This window comes from Notolepis coatsorum, assembly GCF_963971535.1.
Source record: "Notolepis coatsorum genome assembly, chromosome: 5".
NCBI classification, from domain to species: domain Eukaryota; kingdom Metazoa; phylum Chordata; class Actinopteri; order Aulopiformes; family Paralepididae; genus Notolepis; species Notolepis coatsorum.
Window position 1 is genome coordinate 138,527,965 of NC_140169.1, and position 22,344 is coordinate 138,550,308.

Consider the following 22,344-nt stretch of genomic DNA (forward strand, 5'->3'; position numbering starts at 1 on the left):
AAGTAGGAATGCTGATCCGAGACCAGCCATAGCGAGGAGGAGTATATGGTCACGTCACCCGAGTAAGCAGATCCAAGGTCAGTACTTCTTCTTAGAAGATTTATAAACACGGGCCCAAGTCGTACTTTCCGAATGCTGGTCTCTTGACATGCACAATAAGTACACGCAGATAAAAGGAGACGTCTCCCCTCGCTCGAGCCAAGCGACTGCACCGGCGGCGGCGGCCTCGATTGTCAAAACCACGACCCCAAAACTTCACTGGGACGAATACAGAAACAACTCAGCGGCCCTTCTACCTTGAAAGTAAGCGCCCCAAGCCGCCGTACGACTGGTCGAACACTCAGCGGCCGGCAGGTCCAAGTGAAGCATCTCTAGAGCCAAAGGGTTCTTCTATAAATCCCATCGCTTCTAGGTTTTATAGTGCTGGTGGGAGGCAGCTCTGACGGGATATGAATTCTATAGAGAGCTATTGTTCCGCCTGTGACCTCTCCCTCACATATCTGGAGAATGACACGAGCCCCTTCCTGGTTCCCCCTCCTCACCCCTCCTCCTCCTCCTCCTCCTCCTCCTCCTCCTCCTCCACTCAGCCCCTCCCCAACGCCCCCTCGGGATGTGTGCGTTCGTTGGGTCATATCTATCCACCTGTCCTTAACCCTTTCACTGCCGCGCACTGCCAAACGGTTAACCCTTTCACTGCGACAATACACAGAAGGTTAACCCTTTCACTACCACACAACAGCAGATAGTAAAGGGTTAACCTTCTGTAGTGTGGCAGTGAAAGGGTTAAGAAGAGTAGGGGTGGTGACCCTGAGGTCACGATTTTTCACAAACCAGGTTAGATCTGACGACCTCACGACGCGCGGACGACGTCAGGGCTTTGGATCGGAGCGCGCGGCTCGGCGTCAAAGTCGAGTGGAATCTAAATTCACGAGGCGTTCGACTGCAGTAACATCGGATTGAATGGCAATCGAGACGATCGTCAAGTTCAGCCGAGGGTTTTAGAGCGAGACCGAGATCCAGTCCTAGACGAGACAAATGGAGACGTAAAAAAAAATAAAAACATACGGACCAAAAAGGGGGTAAAGAGAGTTCAAAGAGCCCGGCAGTAAATTCCCGCGGGGTCACAGGGGTCAGAGTTCAGGGGCCGAGAACGTGCCGCCGGCTCCTTCCAGATCAAAGCCGGCGGGGGCGGGAGGCTGGAGACACGCCCCCCTGCCGAGACGCCGCTGCTGCCGCCGCCGCCCCATACCCAGCATGCCCGGGGATCAACGCCTCGGCTATCAAAGCGCAGGCCTCCGGGGGGGGGGGGGGGGGGGGCGCTGGTGAAACCGCGGGGGCAGAGGAGCTGCTTCCTTCCTGTCTCTCGTCCCACCGACAGGCGAGCCCGGCTCCGGCCCTACCCTGCCCTGGTCAGCCCACTCTACTCTACTCTACTCTGCCCTGGTTCAGCCCTACTCTACTCTACTCTACCCTGCCCTGGTTCAGCCCTACTCTACTGTACTCTACCCTGCCCCGGTTCAGCCCTACTCTACTGTACTCTACTCTGCCCTGGTTCAGCCCTACTCTACTCTACTCTACCTGCCCTGGTTCAGCCCTACTCTACTGTACTCTACCCTGCCCTGGTTCAGCCCTACTCTACTGTACTCTACCCTGCCCCGGTTCAGCCCTACTCTACTGTACTCTGCCCTGCCCTGGTTCAGCCCTACTCTACTCTACTCTACTCTGCCCTGGTTCAGCCCTACTCTACTCTACTCTACCCTGCCCTGGTTCAGCCCTACTCTACTCTACTCTACCCTGCCCCGGTTCAGCCCTACCTACTGTACTCTGCCCTGCCCTGGTTCAGCCCTACTCTACTGTACTCTGCCCTGCCCTGGTTCAGCCCTACTCTACTCTACCCTGCCCTGGTTCAGCCCTACTCTACTCTACCCTGCCCTGGTTCAGCCCTACTCTACTCTACTCTACTCTGCCCTGGTTCAGCCCTACTCTACTCTACTCTACCCTGCCCTGGTTCAGCCCTACTCTACTCTACTCTACTCTACCCTGCCCTGGTTCAGCCCTACTCTACTCTACTCTACTCTGCCCTGGTTCAGCCCTACTCTACTCTACTCTACCCTGCCCTGGTTCAGCCCTACTCTACCCTACCCTGCCCTGGTTCAGCCCTACTCTACTCTGCCCTGCCCTGGTTCAGCCCTACCCTGCCCTGCCCTGCCCTGGTTCAGCCCTACTCTACTCTACCCTGGTTCAGCCCTACTCTACCCTGCCCTGGTTCAGCCCTACTCTACCCTACTCTACCCTGCCCTGGTTCAGCCCTACTCTACTCTGCCCTGGTTCAGCCCTACTCTACCCTGCCCTGGTTCAGCCCTACTCTACCCTGCCCTGGTTCAGCCCTACTCTACCCTGCCCCGGTTCAGCCCTACTCTACCCTGCCCCGGTTCAGCCCTACTCTACTCTACCCTGCCCTGCCCTGGTTCAGCCCTACTCTACTCTACCCTGGTTCAGCCCTACTCTACCCTGCCTGGTTCAGCCCTACTCTACCCTGCCCTGCCCTGCCCTGGTTCAGTCCTACTCTACCCTGCCCCGGTTCAGCCCTACTCTACCCTGCCCTGCCCTGCCCTGCCCTGGTTCAGCCCTACTCTACTCTGCCCCGGTTCAGCCCTACCCTACCCTGCCCTGGTTCAGCCCTACTCTACCCTGCCCTGCCCTGGTTCAGCCCTACTCTACTCTGCCCTGGTTCAGCCCTACTCTACTCTGCCCTGCCCCGGTTCAGCCCTACTCTACTCTACCCTGCCCTACCCTGGTTCAGCCCTACTCTACTCTGCCCCGGTTCAGCCCTACTCTACTCTGCCCTGCCCTGGTTCAGCCCGGGGTTATCAGCCACGGGGACCAAGCCGTGGTGGATCTGCAGCCCAGATGATGGACGCGTGAAAACGATCATGCTGTTTTATTATTTTGTATTATTTTATTAGGACCGCGATGGCTTTTATTATTGTGTTTTTATATCTTCAGTGATTTCAACGGATGGATGTGATGACTGCTGTGCAGTGTTGTATAATGTAATACATTTGAATTAATCAATCAATCAATCAATCAATCAAGGAGGGACGGAGGAATGAAGGGGAATGGAAGGGGAATGCAAAACATGCGAGACCCAGTGAGGTCAAAATAGTAAAAAAAAAAGGAAAGAAAGAAAGAAAGAAAAAGAAAAACTGGCTACACTGTACATGGCCTGAAATAAATGCTGAAACCTACTTTGGGGAAATTGCTGATTAGTTCCACCATTTATTCCAGTGCTTGTACAGCCTGTCGATGATACATGGACTGCGTTTATATAGAGCTTTTATCCAAAGCGCTTTACAACCAACTCATTCACACATTCACACACCGGTGACGGCGGAGGAGGCGACCACACAAGGCACCAACCGGCTCGGCCAAAGTGTCTCACTCGGGGAGCCGGAATCGAACCGGGACCTTTTCCGATTACCACGCGACCGCTCTACCTCCTGAGACCCCGTTAGATGTGGCCCCATTTACTTTGCATTAGTTAGTTAGTTTAGTGGCTAACTAGCCAGAGCTGTGGGTGTGTCCAGTATGAAGAACTGCATGGATTGTGCAGAGAAAGGACTCTAACCATCGATCAATTAACATCATTGGTAAAGTAGGGGGTTATTATAGGGTACAACCTGAAGGTTAGGGTCACTCACCGTACGTACGGTTCATAACGTTACCGCTTTGAAGCTTGACCGACGGGCGCCGACGACCCCCCCCATCAAAACGCCACTCCGGGTGATGGGATCTAGACACTACCACGGGGATGGATAGTTCTGTGTGTATGATCTGGCTACTTCTCTGAATGAGGTAAAAGGTTCACGCTTGAAAGGTAGGACTCAAAGTAAAGTACTGGGGCATATTACAGCTGTTCAGAGTTAATATGGTTTTAGAGTGCCCCCTCCCACCCCCTCCACCCCTCCACCCAGTAAAATAACCTGGCAGAAGCGCGCGCGCACACGCACACACACACACACACACACACACACACACACACACACACACAGAGAGAGAGAAAACACAAATTCCTAGCATTTCTGGCACTGGGATGCAATTAAGAGGGGACAACAAGCCTGGAGCACAGCTGGGCCGGTTCAAAACACAGGATAGACACAGGAGAGCCGCTTTCAATGAAGCACCACGCTCACATTAAATACATGTGTGTGCTGTGCTTCACATACAGAGAGCGCCAGATATACACAGAGAGAGAGAGAGAGAGAGAGAGAGAGAGAGAGAGAGAGAGAGAGAGAGAGAGAGAGAGAGAGAGAGAGAGAGAGAGAGAGAGAGGGGGGAGGGAGGGAGGGAGAGAGAGAGAGAGAGAGAGAGAGAGAGAGAGAGAGAGAGAGAGAGAGAGAGAGGGAGAGAGAGAGAGAGAGAGAGAGAGAGAGAGAGAGAGAGAGAGAGAGAGGGAGAGAGACGAGAGAGAGAGAGACAGAGAGAGAGAGAGAGAGAGAGAGAGAGAGAGGGAGAGAGACAGAGACAGAGAGAGAGAGAGAGAGAGAGAGAGACAGAGAGACGGAGAGGGAGGGAGAGAGAGAGAGAGAGAGAGAGAGGGAGAGAGAGAGAGAGAGAGAGAGAGAGAGAGAGAGAGAGAGAGAGAGAGAGAGAGAGAGAGAGAGAGAGAGAGAGAGAGAGAGAGAGAGAGGGAGAGAGAGAGAGAGAGAGAGAGAGAGAGAGAGAGAGAGGAGAGAGAGAGAGAGAGAGAGAGAGAGAGAAGAGAGAGAGAGAGAGAGAGAGAGAGAGAGAGAGAGAGAGAGAGAGAGAGAGAGAGAGAGAGACAGAGAGAGAGAGAGAGAGAGAGAGAGAGAGAGAGAGGAGGGAGGGGGAAGAGAGAGAGAGAGAGGGAGGAGAGAGAGAGAGAGGAGAGAGAGATAGGGAGAGAGAGAGAGAGAGGGAGAGAGAGAGAGAGAGAGAGAAGGAGGAGAGCATGTGGTCTGGACACTAAAGAGGACAGCACAGCACACATGTGAAACATAGAGGGGTCAGCATGTGAAAACATAGAGGGGTCAGTGGCACAGGGCGAAAGCAAACATTTTCAAAGAGCCTAGGCTTTCACCATAAACACTGGGCTGGACTCCCTCCCTGTGGAACCTAAGATGCTGCAGTCTCTCTCTCTCTCTCTCTCCCCCTCAGGCAAGGCAGTCGAGACCACTAACCTCTCAGGACACACCCATGTTGTTGACCATAGAGCCACCCAGTGTTTAAGCACCTCTCAGACACCAGTGTTTAAGCACCTCTCAGGACACATCCATGTTGAACATAGAGCCACCCAGTGTTTAAGCACCTCTCAGGACACATCCATGTTGAACATAGAGCCACCCAGTGTTTAAGCACCTCTCAGGACACATCCATGTTGACCATAGAGCCACCCAGTGTTTAAGCACCTCTCAGGACACATCCATGTTGACCATAGAGCCACCCAGTGTTTAAGCACCTCTCAGGACACATCCATGTTGACCATAGAGCCACCCAGTGTTTAAGCACCTCTCAGGACACATCCATGTTGAACATAGAGCCACCCAGTGTTTAAGCACCTCTCAGGACACATCCATGTTGAACATAGAGCCACCCAGTGTTTAAGCACCTCTCAGGACACTCCCATGTCGACCATAGAGCCACCCAGCATTAAACTCCTCTCAGGACACTACCATGTCGACCATAGAGCCACCCAGCATTAAAACACCTCTCAGGACACTACCATGTCGACCATAGAGCCACCCAGCATTAAAACACCTCTCAGGACACTCCCATGTTGACCATAGAGCCACCCAGTGTTATCATGGTTCGTATACGTGCTCACGAGGACTTGCGCGCAAGTCACGGCACTTTGCGAGCGTCTAGCGGCTCGGGCTGCATTTATCGCCGAACATATAATATACCGTTCGAAAGATCTATTTGTTGCCGTTCGAACGCCACCTCACTCGACCAAAATCCGTGCCTCGGTTGTCGAGTTACATGCCGATATGTCAGGCGAGTGTCTTTTTATACGTGCAGCGCGTCAGATGACCACACCGGACTCCAGACGCCGCCAGAACTGCCAATCATCCGCCGATGGTGAAAATGATTGGTCAGCGTTGTAGCCAACAAGTGTACCTTTCCAACGATACCCCATGTGGGGGGGGGGGGGGGGGGGGGGGGAATAAGGGAACTAGGTGAAAGTTGACGAGCGAAAACCAGAAGTGATTCAGACTCAGAACACATGGCGGTGGATGAGGAAATTTTGTCATCGGTTTTACTCTGTCTCTCAAAGACCCATTTCTGAACAGATTTTTATAAAGTCTGGACCTGTACTACATAAGACTTCAGGATATGGAACCGCGGTGTTATCCAGCTTATACCTCTATGCTGGAATATTGGAATATGGAATCTTGCAACCACTACAGAAAAATGTGAGTACACAAGTTCACGTTCAACTCAAGTTGAGACCTCTGTTACTCTATTTCATTAACACTAAAACCGATTTTCCTTTTTTGCATTAGTAACTTCAGAATGTTATCTTTCAAAAGAGACCAGGCCCATGCATGTGCTATAAGTATAAAGTATAAAGCTAAGCTTTGCAAAAAAAAGTATGCAGTCCTCAAGTTCAAGTAAAAAAAAATTGCCACTTTTCTGGGTGCCTGTTAAGAGGTTAAATATCAGGACACTCCCATGTCGACCAATAGAGCCACTCAGCGTTTAAAAACAACAGCCTGCAGAGAGACCAGTGCCATCTACCCTAATTAAATCGATACTGAATCAAATCAAATCTAATTGGGAACCTTGTGAATCAAAATCAAATTGAATGGGGGCAAATCGCTGCCAACATCGAGCCCTGCTGCACCCAACCCGGCTCCTGCGAGGCACACAGCACCCGCTTCAGACTCCGACTCACCGTGCCCACAAGCGGGAAGATGAAACCGGCCCCGACGCTGGCGCGGATGTCCCTGATTGGCAGAGTGAACCCGGTGGGCGCGCCCTTCTTGTCTGGCATGTGGGACAAGGACAGGTGGGTCTTGGCCATACAGATGGGAAGCGTCCCATAGCCCTGGGGGATAGGAACACAAAAAGACACTCAATAGTGTGTGTGTGTGTGTGTGTGTGTGTGTGTGTGTGTGTGTGTGTGTGTGTGTGTGTGTGTGTGTGCGTTGGGACAGATAATCTGCGTGACTCATCGTCGGTGTGGCTGAGCGCTCGTTGCCACGGTGACCTCACCTGCTGGTTGTAGTGCTCTATCTTGGCCTGGGCCTCGGGGACAGCTCGATGTCATCGGCTCCGTACACCTTCTGGGCTATCGTCCTGATCTTCTCCACGATGGGCATCTAAGGGGAGGGAGGGAGGGAGGGAGCGCAGATCGTCGGTGTCATTGATTGATTGATTTTATTTGACATAATAAAGTCTCATGGCAAGCACAGAGACACTCAGAAGAAGCTTCTATCCCCAGGCCATCAGGATACTCAACGAACAATAAACACTATGTAACAACCATCAAATGCACTCACAGCACACACATCCACACGCACACACTCACTTTAAACAAACAACTCACTGCAGCACCCACTTTAGAACACCTAAACACACTTTATATTTATTGGTAAAGAATTTGCACTACAACCCATACCTCATTACACCTTACTGTAAATTGTACCTAAATTGTACCTCATCCCATTTCTGCTTTGCACTGTATAGTATATTGTATATTAGTATATTGTATACTATAGTATATTGTATAGTAACTCAGTTACTTCTACTCTGCATTGAACATTGTTGTACATATGTACATACTGAACACTTGTGTCCACGTACGTGACTTCTATTTTTTACTTGCTATACTTATTTTATTTTATACTTATCTATTTTTGTCTAGCACAGTCTCTGGAGCGTAACAGAAAGAAGCATTTTTGTATAAAAGTATTCTGTACTTCTGTATGACAACTAATAAAGAAACTTGAAACCGGTGCATACGGTATAAAATATATCAGGATAGCGCAAGAAAGTCCTTAGACTTATTTCCACTGCGGTCCCACTGCGGTTGATATATAGGAGGACTTATTTCCACTGCGGTCCCACTGCGGTTGATATATGGGAGGACTTATTTCCACTGCGGTCCCACTGCGGTTGATATATGGGAGGACTTGTTTCCACTGCGGTTGATATATAGGAGGACTTGTTTCCACTGCGGTTGATATATAGGAGGACTTGTTTCCACTGCGGTTGATATATAGGAGGACTTATTTCCACTGCGGTCCCACTGCGGTTGATATATAGGAGGACTTATTCCCACTGCGGTCCCATTGCGGTTGATATATGGGAGGACTTATTTCCACTGCGGTCCCACTGCGGTTGATATATGGGAGGACTTGTTTCCACTGCGGTTGATATATAGGAGGACTTGTTTCCACTGCGGTCCCACTGCGGTTGATATATAGGAGGACCTCAGCAACACGTGGGAGAGCAGTAGACTACACTCCTTAATTATCCTTATATTATTTGACCAATCATCAGTTCAACAGTGGCAGTGACAGTGGCTCACAGGGGGGGCAGAGAGTTCCCCGGTTCGATTCCCGCCTCATCCTTGAGCAAGAAGACACTTAATCCCTAATTGCTCCCAATGAGCAGGTTGGCACCTTGTGCACGGTCGCCTCAGCCGGGTGAGTGAATGGGTGAATGTGAGATTATTTTTTTTAAGTGCTTTGGATAAAAGCTGCTATATAATAAATGCACCATTTAGCATTATTGGACACCTGACCATGTTTCCTCCCTTTGAGGGTTCTCCTCATCCCCACTGCAGAGGGTCAGGGCCGGGCCACGCTGATCCGGTATGTCTGTTTTGAATTCCTTTTCAATGAGGAGTATCTGTTAGTCATACAGCCAGGGCTGACGATGATGAGTCCGTCTCCTAGTCTCGGATCTGTATCCTGTTCTGATGGACAGATTTGGGTTTGGAAGAGGAAGAAGAAGAACTTCTGGAACCGACGGACAGATACGCCAGCTGTTGTTTTTCTCCAAACCCCATGATCACGTTAGCTAGATTCTAATTAAAAACAAACCAATATCTTCGGTCCGATTTGTCTCCGTTCTACTGTGACGGATCGGCAGCAGCGTGGGCGCTCCCTCGAGGGCAGGGAGTGGTGTTGTTTCCAACACATTGTTTTTTTCGCCGTGTTCACCTGCCCGTATCCCTGGTTTCACTGGGAAAAAATACGTCACAATACGGAAGCCAGACACTCTCGAAACGCTGGTTCAGCTCCAACCTTAATCTCCGAGAGGTGAACTCCAGAGGCAGGCAGGGGCCCTTTCAAAATGCACGTGACCCGGTCTAAGTTATTGATATTGGTCTGTACAAATGAATAGGATGACAAAGCCTCCCATCGGGATTTTAGTCGGCATGTAAAAGGCATCTGGGCAGGAGACTCGTACAATGATCTCTTCAAGACGATGATGCTTGTTATCAAATCATGTTGAACACAAATCCAGGAGTTTGTATCTCGTAAACAAATGGCGGCAATTGAAGACAAAAAGTGTTGAATTCAGTTCTATATGCTGTTGATTTCAGATGCGGGAGAATTTAAGGAATTTTAAGGGACATGCACTTCGATTTAAGCACGCACGCGCGCGCGCGCACACACGCACACGCACACACACACACACACACACACACGGAGTTCTGTATAACAGGATCAGTTAATCAAAGTCACAACTTCCCAAGTTCACTAACTCAAACCAGCTGATGTTTTTTTCCACGCACCCTGGACCGCATCCACAAGAACAGGACCTCCTGTACGCCACAGCAGCCAGTGGTGTTCGAGTGAGTCCGGCCTCGCGCCGCCTGGGCCGGTGTCCTAGCGACTGGAACACCAGGCACTTGCCGTGTAGCGGGTTTGAGCCTGGCCTCGTGACGTTTGTTTACCCCCTCTCTCCAGCCCCCCCGCCCCTCCCCTGTGCCTGCTGTTTGCCATCTAACCAGGCAGAGGGCCTAACCTAAACCCCATATGAATGTGTGTCTGTGCCCTCAGCGTTTAGGATTCAGATGGGGAGGACCTACAAAACGATCTCCCCGCTAGTCTCTCAGGGAGCGCAGATTGTTCCCTTTTCCCTTGCAAAACAAAATTAGCCCCACTAACCATTCCAAGAAAACAGACAAAGCTTTTTATCTTCCTCTTGATCAGAGGCCACCAACTGCCATCGACGGTTTCAACTTTGACAACGTACTGTAAACATTCTAAAATGGGCCGAAGGTTATATCCTGTTGCGGAGTTTTGCTAATATCGACAGCTGACGGGAAATAAACAAGCTGTCCACCGGTGTTCCACCCAAACCATCTGAATTTGGAAAAAAGGGAAGCAAAGAAACTGCCTTTCATGTGCTGTGTCCTTTCCCGGTCTCTCCTCTCCCATGAGCTCTCTCCTCTCCCACACGTTATGTCCTCTCCTGCTCTCTCCTCTCCCATGAGCTCTCTCCTCTCCTGCTCTCTCCTCTCCCACGCATTCTGTCCTCTCCCGCTCTCTCATCTCCCACAAGCTCTCTCTCTCCTCTCCCACTCTCTCTCTCCTCTCCTGCTCTCTCCTCTCCCACGTGTTGTCCTCTCCTGCTCTCTCTCCTCTCCCGCTCTCTCATCTCCCACAAGCTCTCTCTCCTCTCCTCTCCTGCTCTCTCTCCTCTCCCATGCACTCTCTCCTCTCCCGCTCTCTCTCTCTCCTCTCCTGCTCTCTCCTCTCCCGCTCTCTCTCTCCTCTCCCAGGCACTCTCTCCTCTCCCGCTCTCTCTCTCTCCTGCTCTCTCATCTCCCACAAGCTCTCTCTCCTCTCCCGCTCTCTCTCTCCTCTCCCATGCACTCTCTCCTCTCCTGCTCTCTCCTCTCCCGCTCTCTCCTCTCCCATGCACTCTCTCCTCTCCTGCTCTCTCCTCTCCCGCTCTCTCCTCTCCCATGCACTCTCTCATCTCCCACAAGCTCTCTCTCCTCTCCCGCTCTCTCTCTCCTCTCCCATGCACTCTCTCCTCTCCCACAAGCTCTCTCTCCTCTCCCGCTCTCTCTCTCCTCTCCCATGCACTCTCTCCTCTCCTGCTCTCTCCTCTCCCGCTCTCTCCTCTCCCATGCACTCTCTCCTCTCCTGCTCTCTCTCCTCTCCCGCTCTCTCTCTCCTCTCCCATGCACTCTCTCCTCTCCCGCTCTCTCCTCTCCCATGCACTCTCTCCTCTCCCATGCACTCTCTCCTCTCCTGCTCTCTCCTCTCCCATGCACTCTCTCCTCTCCTGCTCTCTCCTCTCCCGCTCTCTCCTCTCCCATGCACTCTCTCATCTCCCACAAGCTCTCTCTCCTCTCCCGCTCTCTCTCTCCTCTCCCATGCACTCTCTCCTCTCCCACAAGCTCTCTCTCCTCTCCCGCTCTCTCTCTCCTCTCCCATGCACTCTCTCCTCTCCTGCTCTCTCCTCTCCCGCTCTCTCCTCTCCCATGCACTCTCTCCTCTCCTGCTCTCTCCTCTCCCGCTCTCTCCTCTCCCATGCACTCTCTCCTCTCCCATGCACTCTCTCCTCTCCTGCTCTCTCCTCTCCCATGCACTCTCTCCTCTCCTGCTCTCTCCTCTCCCGCTCTCTCCTCTCCCATGCACTCTCTCCTCTCCCATGCACTCTCTCCTCTCCTGCTCTCTCCTCTCCCATGCACTCTCTCCTCTCCTGCTCTCTCCTCTCCCGCTCTCTCCTCTCCCATGCACTCTCTCCTCTCCTGCTCTCTCCTCTCCCGCTCTCTCCTCTCCCATGCACTCTCTCATCTCCCACAAGCTCTCTCTCCTCTCCCGCTCTCTCTCTCCTCTCCTCCCGCTCTCTCTCTCCTCTCCCATGCACTCTCTCCTCTCCCACAAGCTCTCTCTCCTCTCCCGCTCTCTCTCTCCTCTCCCATGCACTCTCTCCTCTCCTGCTCTCTCCTCTCCCGCTCTCTCCTCTCCCATGCACTCTCTCCTCTCCCATGCACTCTCCTCTCCCATGCACTCTCTCCTCTCCTGCTCTCTCCTCTCCCGCTCTCTCCTCTCCCATGCACTCTCTCCTCTCCCATGCACTCTCCTCTCCCATGCACTCTCTCCTCTCCTGCTCTCTCTCCTCTCCCGCTCTCTCTCTCCTCTCCCATGCACTCTCTCCTCTCCCACTCTCTCCTCTCCCATGCACTCTCTCCTCTCCCATGCACTCTCTCCTCTCCTGCTCTCTCCTCTCCCATGCACTCTCTCCTCTCCCATGCACTCTCTCCTCTCCCATGCACTCTCTCCTCTCCCATGCACTCTCTCCTCTCCCATGCACTCTCTCCTCTCCTGCTCTCTCTCCTCTCCCGCTCTCTCTCTCCTCTCCCATGCACTCTCTCCTCTCCCGCTCTCTCCTCTCCCATGCACTCTCTCCTCTCCCATGCACTCTCTCCTCTCCCATGCACTCTCTCCTCTCCCATGCACTCTCTCCTCTCCCATGCCCCTCCAGTGTTTCTTTTGTCTAATTGTAATATGATTAATGAATGGAAATCAATCTGTGATTTTAGGCCACATCAACGAGGATTCTACACACACTAGTGGCCGTTGTTGCTTGTTTGCTTTGGAATAACCTCCTCAACAGAAGACTTGAACAGCAACTGGATACGTCTAGTTTTTTCCTTACTTTAAGCCAAAGTATAAAAGGGGGGTCAAATCAAATCTCAAATTTCTTATTTATCCATGAGATACAAAGCTGAGACTGGTTCCCAAGAGAGAAAAGAAACAAGAAGGATACATCTTTCTATCTACCCTAAATCTAGTCAACGTTGGCTAGTTTGTTTACCACTAATGCTTCCCGCACAGGTACCAGACACATGTTTTCCAGAGTGTGTCCGGATATCTTTGAGGTAGCTCGGTGAACAGTGTGCAATTTCCCCTCTAATCACCCCTCCAGTAAACCAATCACATGGTGTCCTCATACTAGACTTTGACCCATCCCTTTATAGTGCAAATCTAATTGTGCTCATCACTCAGCAGTGATCTAACTTAGACCAGGTCACATGCATTGCATAGTATATTGTATATTGTATGGTAACTCAGTTACTTCTATTCTGCATTGAACATTGTACATATGGCTATACTATTTTATTTCATACGTATCTTGTCTAGCACAGTCTCTGGAGCGTAACAGTAAGAAGCATTTTGTATAAAAGTATTCTGTACTTCTGTATGACAACTATTAAAGAAACTTGAAACATGCATTTTTCAAGGGACCCTGCCTCCGTGGAGTTCACCTCTCAAGAGATTATTAAAGTCCAGCTGAACCAGCGTTTCAAGAGTATATCTAGCTTCCATATTATATTGTGACGTATTTCCCAGTGAAACAGGATAGGCGGACGGGACATAACGCTGGGAGGAATTTGATTTGATCGAAAAGTGGGCGTGGCGTTACTGTAACAAGGCTGGACATAACTACTGCTAGCCACACATCAGGCATGATGTAAGCAATAAGCTAGCTGGCCCTCCCATTGCTGCTCTGAAACAGACAGGAATAAAGCGATTATAAATGGCTTATAAAGTCACTGTGCGCTTTGGGGTTTAGTTTCATCGTGGAATTCATTCCTGGACATGTCATTTGCATGTGTTACGATAGTAAGCTGAAACGGAAGATACCTGTAATACAATACTTTGCATTAGCCAGCTAGCAAACCTTACAATGACATATTCTATACAATGCCAGAGGCAATGGACATTAAGGGGCGATACTTTAGTTGACAATACGAGTTGTCATCTGCACATGGAACGAGAAAGAAACCATTAGAAATACTTGATGCCCTGCAGGCTCATTTTGAACCGACCAGAAACTAAATATTACATAAATAGTCAATGGTGCATTTATATAGCAGCTTTTATCCAAAGCACTTTACAATTTGTTCCTCACATTTTACCCATTCACTCACACATTCACACACCGACGGCGGAGGCAATCATGCGAGGTGCCAACCTGCTCATCGGGAGCAGTTATGGGTTAAGTGTCTTGCTCAAGGACACATCGACGCACACAGCCCGGGGGAGGAGCGGGAATCAAACCGGGAACCTCCGGATGACCAGACGACCGCTCTACCTCCTGAGTCACTGTCTCCCCATGAAAGGTTTGTGAGATGTGAGACAGTAGAGTAGACCCATATGTTGCCGAACTAAGAACATTTGCAGACACATTGTGTGAATTTGGCGAGCTGAGAGAAGATCTAATTCGCGACCCCGCCTTGTCATAGCACAAAAGTATTTTGGGCGCACAAGCGCGCCGCACGCTGATGAGGGAACCACAACTCACATGAACTAAAGCTATAGACATGTGTGTAGAGTGAAGAGACACAACTGCAAGTAAAGAATATAGAGGAACATCTCCCTGACGGCAGCCAGCAAGGCCGAAAGCAGACGAATCCTGAGGATGACAACAAAAAGATGGCGTACCAACAATGGCTGTCTTAAATACTTCGAAGCTTCGTTCGATGGGCATGGGCGTCGAATATGAAAATAAAATTCGATTATGTAAAAAAAATATATATATATATATATATGATTATTATTATTATTATTTTTTTTGCAAAATCAACTCTGCCTCTCTTTGTTAATTACAAGCAATGCTGTTTGTTATTTAAGATGAGGTCGGACTCGGCACTGACAGATTTGTGTTCATTGTGCTGCTTTTATAAAGCTTCAAATGACGGCTTACAATATTTCATGCAAGCAAAGTGTTTCGTTTGTCTAAGATTTAAAAAGGTTTAAACTTTACAGCACTGACAAAGTTGAACAAAGTGCTGTACAAGTCCCACAACATAAAAAAAATTATAATAATAAATAAAAAATTATAATAAATTTTTTTTCTTTTTTAATTTATTTCGAAGCTTTGAATTAAAATCGAATCTCGGCCCCGAAGCTTCGAATTCCAAAAAAAAAATCGAAGGTCAGCCCTAGTACCAACAATGGATCCCGTCATTACTGTGGTTCCGTACATGCAAAAGCCAAATGTCCAGCATATGGCGTCACACGTGTTTAAAAGCTGCGGCAAGTGGAACCATTCCGCCAGTGTATTGCAAACAAGGACAGCGCAAGCCTCAGCTCAGTCTTGTTGATGAGGAAGATGAGTCAGACGAACACAGATGCAATGTGGTACACACGTGAATTGTCTTCAAGCCAACAAAAACAAAATGCTTGTTAAACTCAACCCACACCCAGTTGAGCCACTGAGTTAATGATGCCAGTCATACTCTAAATCTCACACGGGGCTCCACGGCCAATGTAATTGGATATCAAATCCGATGACTTGTCGTACAGAACTTTCTAAGTCGCTTTGGATAAAAGCGTCAACTAAATGTCTAAATGATTAAATGTAAATGTATATCAGGACCGGCAGCACGTCCTGCAGGATGGAAAACCCGGCTCTGTTACCGAGCAAAGCCATAATGAAGCTCACGATTATTAATTTTTATATCGAAATCACGATGATTAAACACGATTACATATTGATTTGCGAACACAACAATGACGGCCAGAATTGTAATTGAAATTGAAACGTGATTAATCGCCCAAGCCCTGGAGCAGAACACGAAGGAAACTCCAAGTGATGAAGATGTCACAGATCAGATCCCGCTGCTCTCAGCCGAGGCAGAGACTTGATCCGAGTAAAAACAGCGACCAGATGTCACACGCAACACTGACACCGCGAAGGAATGACAAACTGCGCATTTGCATCGACCCAAGTCCACTCAACAAAGCTCTACTCAGATCACACAAACCCTGATGCCCAAGGGGAGCTCCAGTAGCTCACCACGTACCGCGAGTGCTATTTCAGCGCCGTGGACAACCGTGCTCGTCACGGATCTGGGGCTGAGCGCGTTCGAATCCCGGACGGCAGCCGTGCCTTTCCCAGAGTGTCTTCCCCCCCATCTGAACCCTTTCAGCCTGCTTCTGTCGGTCGAACTTGACCAAGTATGAATGCGATGAAAAAGCGATAAACGCTAAAAAGAACCAGCTGACTGGTCAAAGTTTAAAAAAAAAAAAACCTGATGCCCACTATAGTAGAGGTCCTACCAGAAATAACAAATGGCAAAGGTTTTCTCAGTAGATGCAAAAGACGGCAAGAAAAGCTGGATGAACCGAGCAGCTATCTTACCACATTCTGGACACCAGGGGGGGGGGGGGGGGGGGGGCGCGATACAGATGTCTCAGAATGCTGTTTGGGATAAAGCGGGTCGCTGAGGAATACCAGTGAAGACACAGCGAGGCATTGCAGGGGCTCAGAGGAGTAAGCGTGACATTCTCAATTACGCTTGTGGTAAGACAACTAAATAAGCCACGAAAGACCATGAAAAGAACATCTCAGGCCTGCTGTAAAGAGCTAGAGAAGTCAATCTAAAGTTCAACAAACTCAAGCTGAAGCTCCCAACTGACACGAGGTCTCGTCAGCGACTGTTGGGGTTTGTGAACCACCTCTCCGAGTTCCTTCCTCATCTCTCCGATGTGTGGGAACCACTCAAGGCGTCCGACAGAGAAAGACGTCGAATGGACCTGGCTACCACAGCGTGACGCAGCACTGGGAAACACCTGGTCACACACCATCCAGTCCTCAAATACTACCATCTCACAGCAGAGGTCACTTTTATAATGTGATTCAAGCGAGACTGGCTTGGGTCCTGCGGCTTTACAGAACGGTCAACCTGCTGCATTTTGCCTTCTCTCCAGATGGAGAAAACATATGCTAAAATCTAAAAAGAGTGCCTCGTTTAGGGCTGGGCAATTAATCATTCGAATTCATGATTTAGGAAGATTTTTTTAAATAAAAAAATAATCTTTTTCAATAGTCACATTTTATTTTAACACATTGACTGCCAGCCATTGTACCCATCAATATAGCCAGTCTGCCACCGTTGAAAGCCTATGGAGATGTTTACCTTCTTTGCAGGGCTATAACTTTTTAAATTGTATTGCTATATTGACATTACTATGGCCCATTCAACATCGATTATCTATCGTTCCGGATGCGGGAACGTTATATTTTTTCATTCATACATTGTTGTGTTAATACCGTCTTGAATATAAGTATGTTCATAAGCTTTTCTGCTATAATTCCAAAAACGCTAGTTATAGGCCCAAACGCATATGATAGATTATCGATTGCCGTTTCTTTCCTATACACGCTATATTAAAAAATTCAAATGTATATGATCGGTATACATTATGCTTCATCATGCGTAGAGGAAAGGGGGGGCGGGGGTTGTCTATAATACCTTTATCGTCAGTAACAGCTTTATGTAGTATGGGTTGATATATTGATCAGACTGTTTGCAAACAAAGAAACGTACAATCGGGCTGAAAATAACGTTACTGTTACCGTTCGCCGATGAGACTGGAAGAAAAATATCCCAATTATTTGACGCCGATCGCCTAGATCCATTTCCGGTTTGTATGGCGAACGCCGAAATCATATTGATTATTGCGTTATGGAAGCGATCCAAATGCACGCCAGTGTTTGTCTGTAGTCCCGTAGCAAGATATTACTGCCGGAGGGATTTCCTCGACGCACCGATCACAACTTCCGGTTTTGAGAGTGTAACTCGCCCCAACCGTCCACCAGGCGGCGGTATTGAGGCGTTGCAATCTCATTCAGGGTCCCGCTGCAGCTCCGGAGGTTGGCTGGATGAATTACGAATGCCATGGCGAAAAAATGAAATATTGATTTAAAAAACGGCGTACGACGTTGTTGGCGTTCAACGCATGGCGGGCAATAACGACTTTCGCCGTTCTTGGCGCTGGATGTGTTAAAGGTGTGGTGTGAACAAAATCTGTGATTTTATTTTTAGGCCATATCGCCCCCCCAGCCCTAGCCTCGTTATCGTCTTTTCCTGTAGCTCTGCCCAGTCGAGACTACAAAGAGACCCTGATCCCCCACTAAAGTCCCTCACGTTCCATGATCCAAGGTTAGTATAGATTTACTATCTGTAAACAACTCCACATACTTCATCGTGGTGGGCTACTTCTCGGGTTACTGGGAGACCTCGGCTACTGTCATCGAATGTTGCAAGAGAGCGGACACAGGATTCCCCCCACATTGTTTTCTGGCCTACCATTCTCTGGTACACATTTTCAGCTGTTCACCCAAGAGTGGAACTTCAACCACAAGACTTCATCGCCATATCACCACAGCCAGGGCAATGGCGATGCAGAATCTGCAGTTAAGATCGCCAAAACACCATGGTTAGTAAAGACCAACACACCACCATGGTGAGTAAAGACCAACACACCACCATGGTGAGTAAAGACCAACACACCACCATGGTGAGTAAAGACCAACACACCACCATGGTGAGTAAAGACCAACACACACCACCATGGTGAGTAAAGACTAACACACACCACCATGGTGAGTAAAGACCAACACACCACCATGGTGAGTAAAGACCAACACACACCACCATGGTGAGTAAAACCAACACACACCACCATGGTGAGTAAAGACCAACACACCACCATGGTGAGTAAAGACCAACACACACCACCATGGTGAGTAAAACCAACACACCACCATGGTAAGGAAAGACCAACACACCACCATGGTGAGTAAAGACCAACACACTACTATGGTGAGTAAAGACCAACACACTACTATGGTGAGTAAAGACCAACACACCACCATGGTGAGTAAAGACCAACACACCACCATGGTGAGTAAAGACCAACACACCACCATGGTGAGTAAAGACCAACACACCACCATGGTGAGTAAAGACCAACACACCACCATGGTGAGTAAAGACCAACACACCACCATGGTGAGGAAAGACCAACACACCACCATGGTATGTCAAGAGTAAGACCAACACACCACCATGGTGAGTAAAGACCAACACACCACCATGGTATGTCAAGTCAAAGTGACTTTATAAACGTCTTTGTTTGCTACCTATCAATGTGTGTGCTTCAATCAGACAGACTCCTGTGTGGTAGGTTGGTAGGTTAGCCAAAGGATGCTAGGTGCTGGCTAACTGATGCTAGGTTCAAGTTTCAAGTTCAAGTTTCTTTAATAGTTGTCATACAGAAGTACAGAATACTTTTGTACAAAATGCTTCTTACTGTTGCGCTCCAGAGACTGTGCATGACAAGATAAGTATGAAATAAAAACATAGTAAAAATTAGAAGTAAAAAAAGAGGTCACAGTGTTCAGTTTAGACATATGTACAATGTTCGTAGACGTAGTTACCATACAATATACAATACTGTGCAGTGTACTAATATACAATACTATACTATATAGTGCAAGGCATAAATGGACGAGGTGCAGTTTAGGTACAATTCACAGTAGGTGTACGAGTTGTAGTGCAAATCCTTTATCAATAAATATAAAGTGTAAGTGTGTTTGTGTGATCTAAAGTGTGGAGAGTGGGTGCTGCAGTGTGTTGTTTGTTTGAGTGAGTGTGTGCGTGTGGGTGTGTGTGCTGTGTGCATTTGATGGTTGTTGCATAGTGATTATTGTTCGTTTAGCGATTATTGTTCGTTTAGCAGCCTGATGGCCTGGGGATAGAAGCTCCTTCTGAGTATTTCTGTGCTCGCCATAAGACTCCGGTATCGCTTGCCTGACGGCAGCAGTTCAAAGAGGCAGTTGTTCGGGTGGCTCGAGTCCTTAATAATTCTCTTAGCCTTCCCCTTGCACCGCTTGTTGTAAATGTTCTGGAGGGTGGGAAGCCCCCCTCTAATTGTGCGTTCGGCTGAACGTGTCACTCTTTGTAGTCTGCTACGGTCTTGTGCAGTGCTATTCCCAAACCAGGAGGTGATGTTGCCGGTCAGGATGCTCTCTATTGTACATGAGTAGAAGTTCCTAAGGATCTTCTGACTGACTTGGAACTTCCTTAGGCGCCTGAGGAAGTAGAGGCGTTGTCGTGCCTTCTTCACAACACTGTCAATGTGTGTGGTCCATGTCAAGTCCTCGGATATGTGGGCTCCGAGGTACTTGAAACTGTTCACTCTCTCAACTGGTGCCCCGTCGATGCTGAGGGGGCTGTAGTCCTTGACCCCCGACCTCCTGAAGTCCACAATCATCTCTTTTGTTTTGCTGACGTTCAGGGAGAGGCAGTTCTCCTGACACCACTGTGACAGGTTCTCTACCTCTTCCAGGTAGGCCCTTTCGTCGTTGGCAGAGATCAGGCCCACCACTACTGTGTCATCAGCAAATTTGATGATGGTGTTGTTGTTCCGCTGTGCTACGCAGTCATGTGTGTACAGGGAGTAGAGGAGGGGGCTCAGAACACAGCCCTGGGGGGCCCCTATGTTGAGCGTGATGGATGAGGAGGTGCAGTTGCCGGCTCTTACCACCTGGGGTCTGCCCGTCAGGAAGTCCAGGACCCACTGGCACAGGTCATAGTTCAAGCCCAGGTCCCTGAGCTTGGCTATGAGTTTGGAGGGGACTATGGTATTGAATGCTGAGCTGTAGTCGATGAACAGCATTCTCACATAGTTCCCCTGCCTCTTGTCCAGATGTGATGCTGCTGTGTGCAGCACATGGGCTATGGCGTCCTCCGTGGACCTGTTGGGGCGATATGCAAATTGCAGAGGGTCCAGGTTGATGGGGAGGGAGGAACAGATGTAGCCCTTCACTAGCTTCTCAAAGCACTTCATGGCTATGGAGGTGAGGGCTACAGGGCGGTAGTCGTTGAGGCAAGCGGGCGTAGATTTTTTGGGTACAGGGATGATGGTGGACTTCTTCAGACAGGTGGGGATGACGGCCTGTTCCAAGGACAGGTTGAAGATGTCAGTGAATACCGGGGCCAGTTGGTCGGCACAGACTTTTAGGACGCGGCCGGGGATGCCGTCCGGTCCTGCTGCCTTCCTGATATCCACTTTTTTAAAGATCCGTCTCACCTCATGCTCTGTTACCCTGAACACTGAGTCTCCATCAGCAGACCCCCCCCCCCCCATTGCCGTGGTTTGTAGGCTGGTGTTGTTATTCACAGCCTCAAACCTCGCATAGAAGGAGTTGAGATCATTTGCTAAGGATATGTCACTGTTCAGTTTGAGGGGGGTTCCTTTGTAGTCTGTCATTGTTCTGAGGCCCTGCCACATGCCTCTAGAGTCAGCCTGTTCAAACTGAAGTTCAACTTTATCCCTGTAACGCCGTTTTGCCTCTATTACTGCTCTCCTGACGTTGTATCTTGCCATCTTGTGTTCTTCCATGTTGCCTGTCACCAGCCCGGTGTTGTATGCTGATGTGCGCACTTTCAGAGCCTCACGGACGGATTTGTCTACCCAGGGCTTTTGATTTGGGTAGATATTAATTTTGGTGGTGGGGATTATTACTTCTACCTGAGTACAGACATAGTCAATCACCGTTTCGGTGTATTCGTTAATATTGGCTGTGTTATCACGGAATACACTCCATTCTGTGCTTCCCAGCACTGCTTGGAGTGACTCCACTGACGTCACGGCCCAACGCTTAACCTCTCGCGAGACCACCGGCGTTCGCTTGAGACTTTGTCTGTACTTTGGCAAAAGAAAGATGGCGGTTAGCCTTCATTCAATCATTATTAGATTAGCGTGAATCTATGTGCGTGTTATGCTCTCCCAGGGAAACGCCTCGCCGTCAGGTGAGAAGAAGCGGCTGGCATAATGACTAAATTGGGGAATGGGAGTCGAATCCGCTTTCAATACTAGATTCAGATTGGATCGAATTCTTTCAAACCCAAACATAAGCGGAACGGAGATGCGGAAATACACGCTGAATGGCAGCTGCTTCACTTCGGCGGCCATGTCGACATACTGGAGATTCACACAGAAATACACTGGAGAGATTCCCTCGCAGCGACCCCAGAATGTGTTAAAAAACCCTGTGCTTGGGGCGCTCTAGTAGCACACCATGTATCGTCCCGGGTTCGCTTCCCACTCCCGGTGACTTCCATTTGTCGCATGTCTTCCCCGCCTCTTCTCCCGTTCATCCTCTCATCTGTCGGTCATGTCTGACCTTGAAAAGCGATAAACACTAAAAAAAAAAATCGTTAAAAAAAAAGAAAAAAAAAACCTGTGCTTGGTGTGTTCGCTCTACTAGCACCAACATTCTGCCGTGTTCTGCTCCCGCTTCCTATCCGTTTCGGGGGGTGAGTCTTGGTCTCTCTTTCAATACCCTTTAGGGGCGACAGTAGCTCAAGAGGTAGAGCGGTCATCTGGTAATCAGAAGGTTCCCGGTTCTATTCCAGCTCCTCCAGACAGCGTATCAAAGTCTCTTTGAGCAAGACACTTTGCTCCCAATTGCTCCCAATGAGCAGGTTGGCACCTTGCATGGTCGCCTCCACCGTCGGTGTGTGAATGTGAGGCATAAGTTGTAAAG

At 49.2% G+C, this 22,344-nt stretch overlaps 1 protein-coding gene across 1 annotated transcript in view; it reads right to left on the reverse strand.

Moving 5' to 3' along the window:
* Nucleotides 1-22,344, reverse strand: part of mthfd1l (methylenetetrahydrofolate dehydrogenase (NADP+ dependent) 1 like) — a 156,736-nt gene that overhangs the window by 26,800 nt on the left and 107,592 nt on the right. The window contains 3 exon segments of the mRNA XM_084315202.1: nucleotides 6,917-7,069; nucleotides 7,237-7,277; nucleotides 7,280-7,343. Of these exon segments, the coding sequence (XP_084171328.1) occupies nucleotides 6,917-7,069; nucleotides 7,237-7,277; nucleotides 7,280-7,343 (258 nt within the window).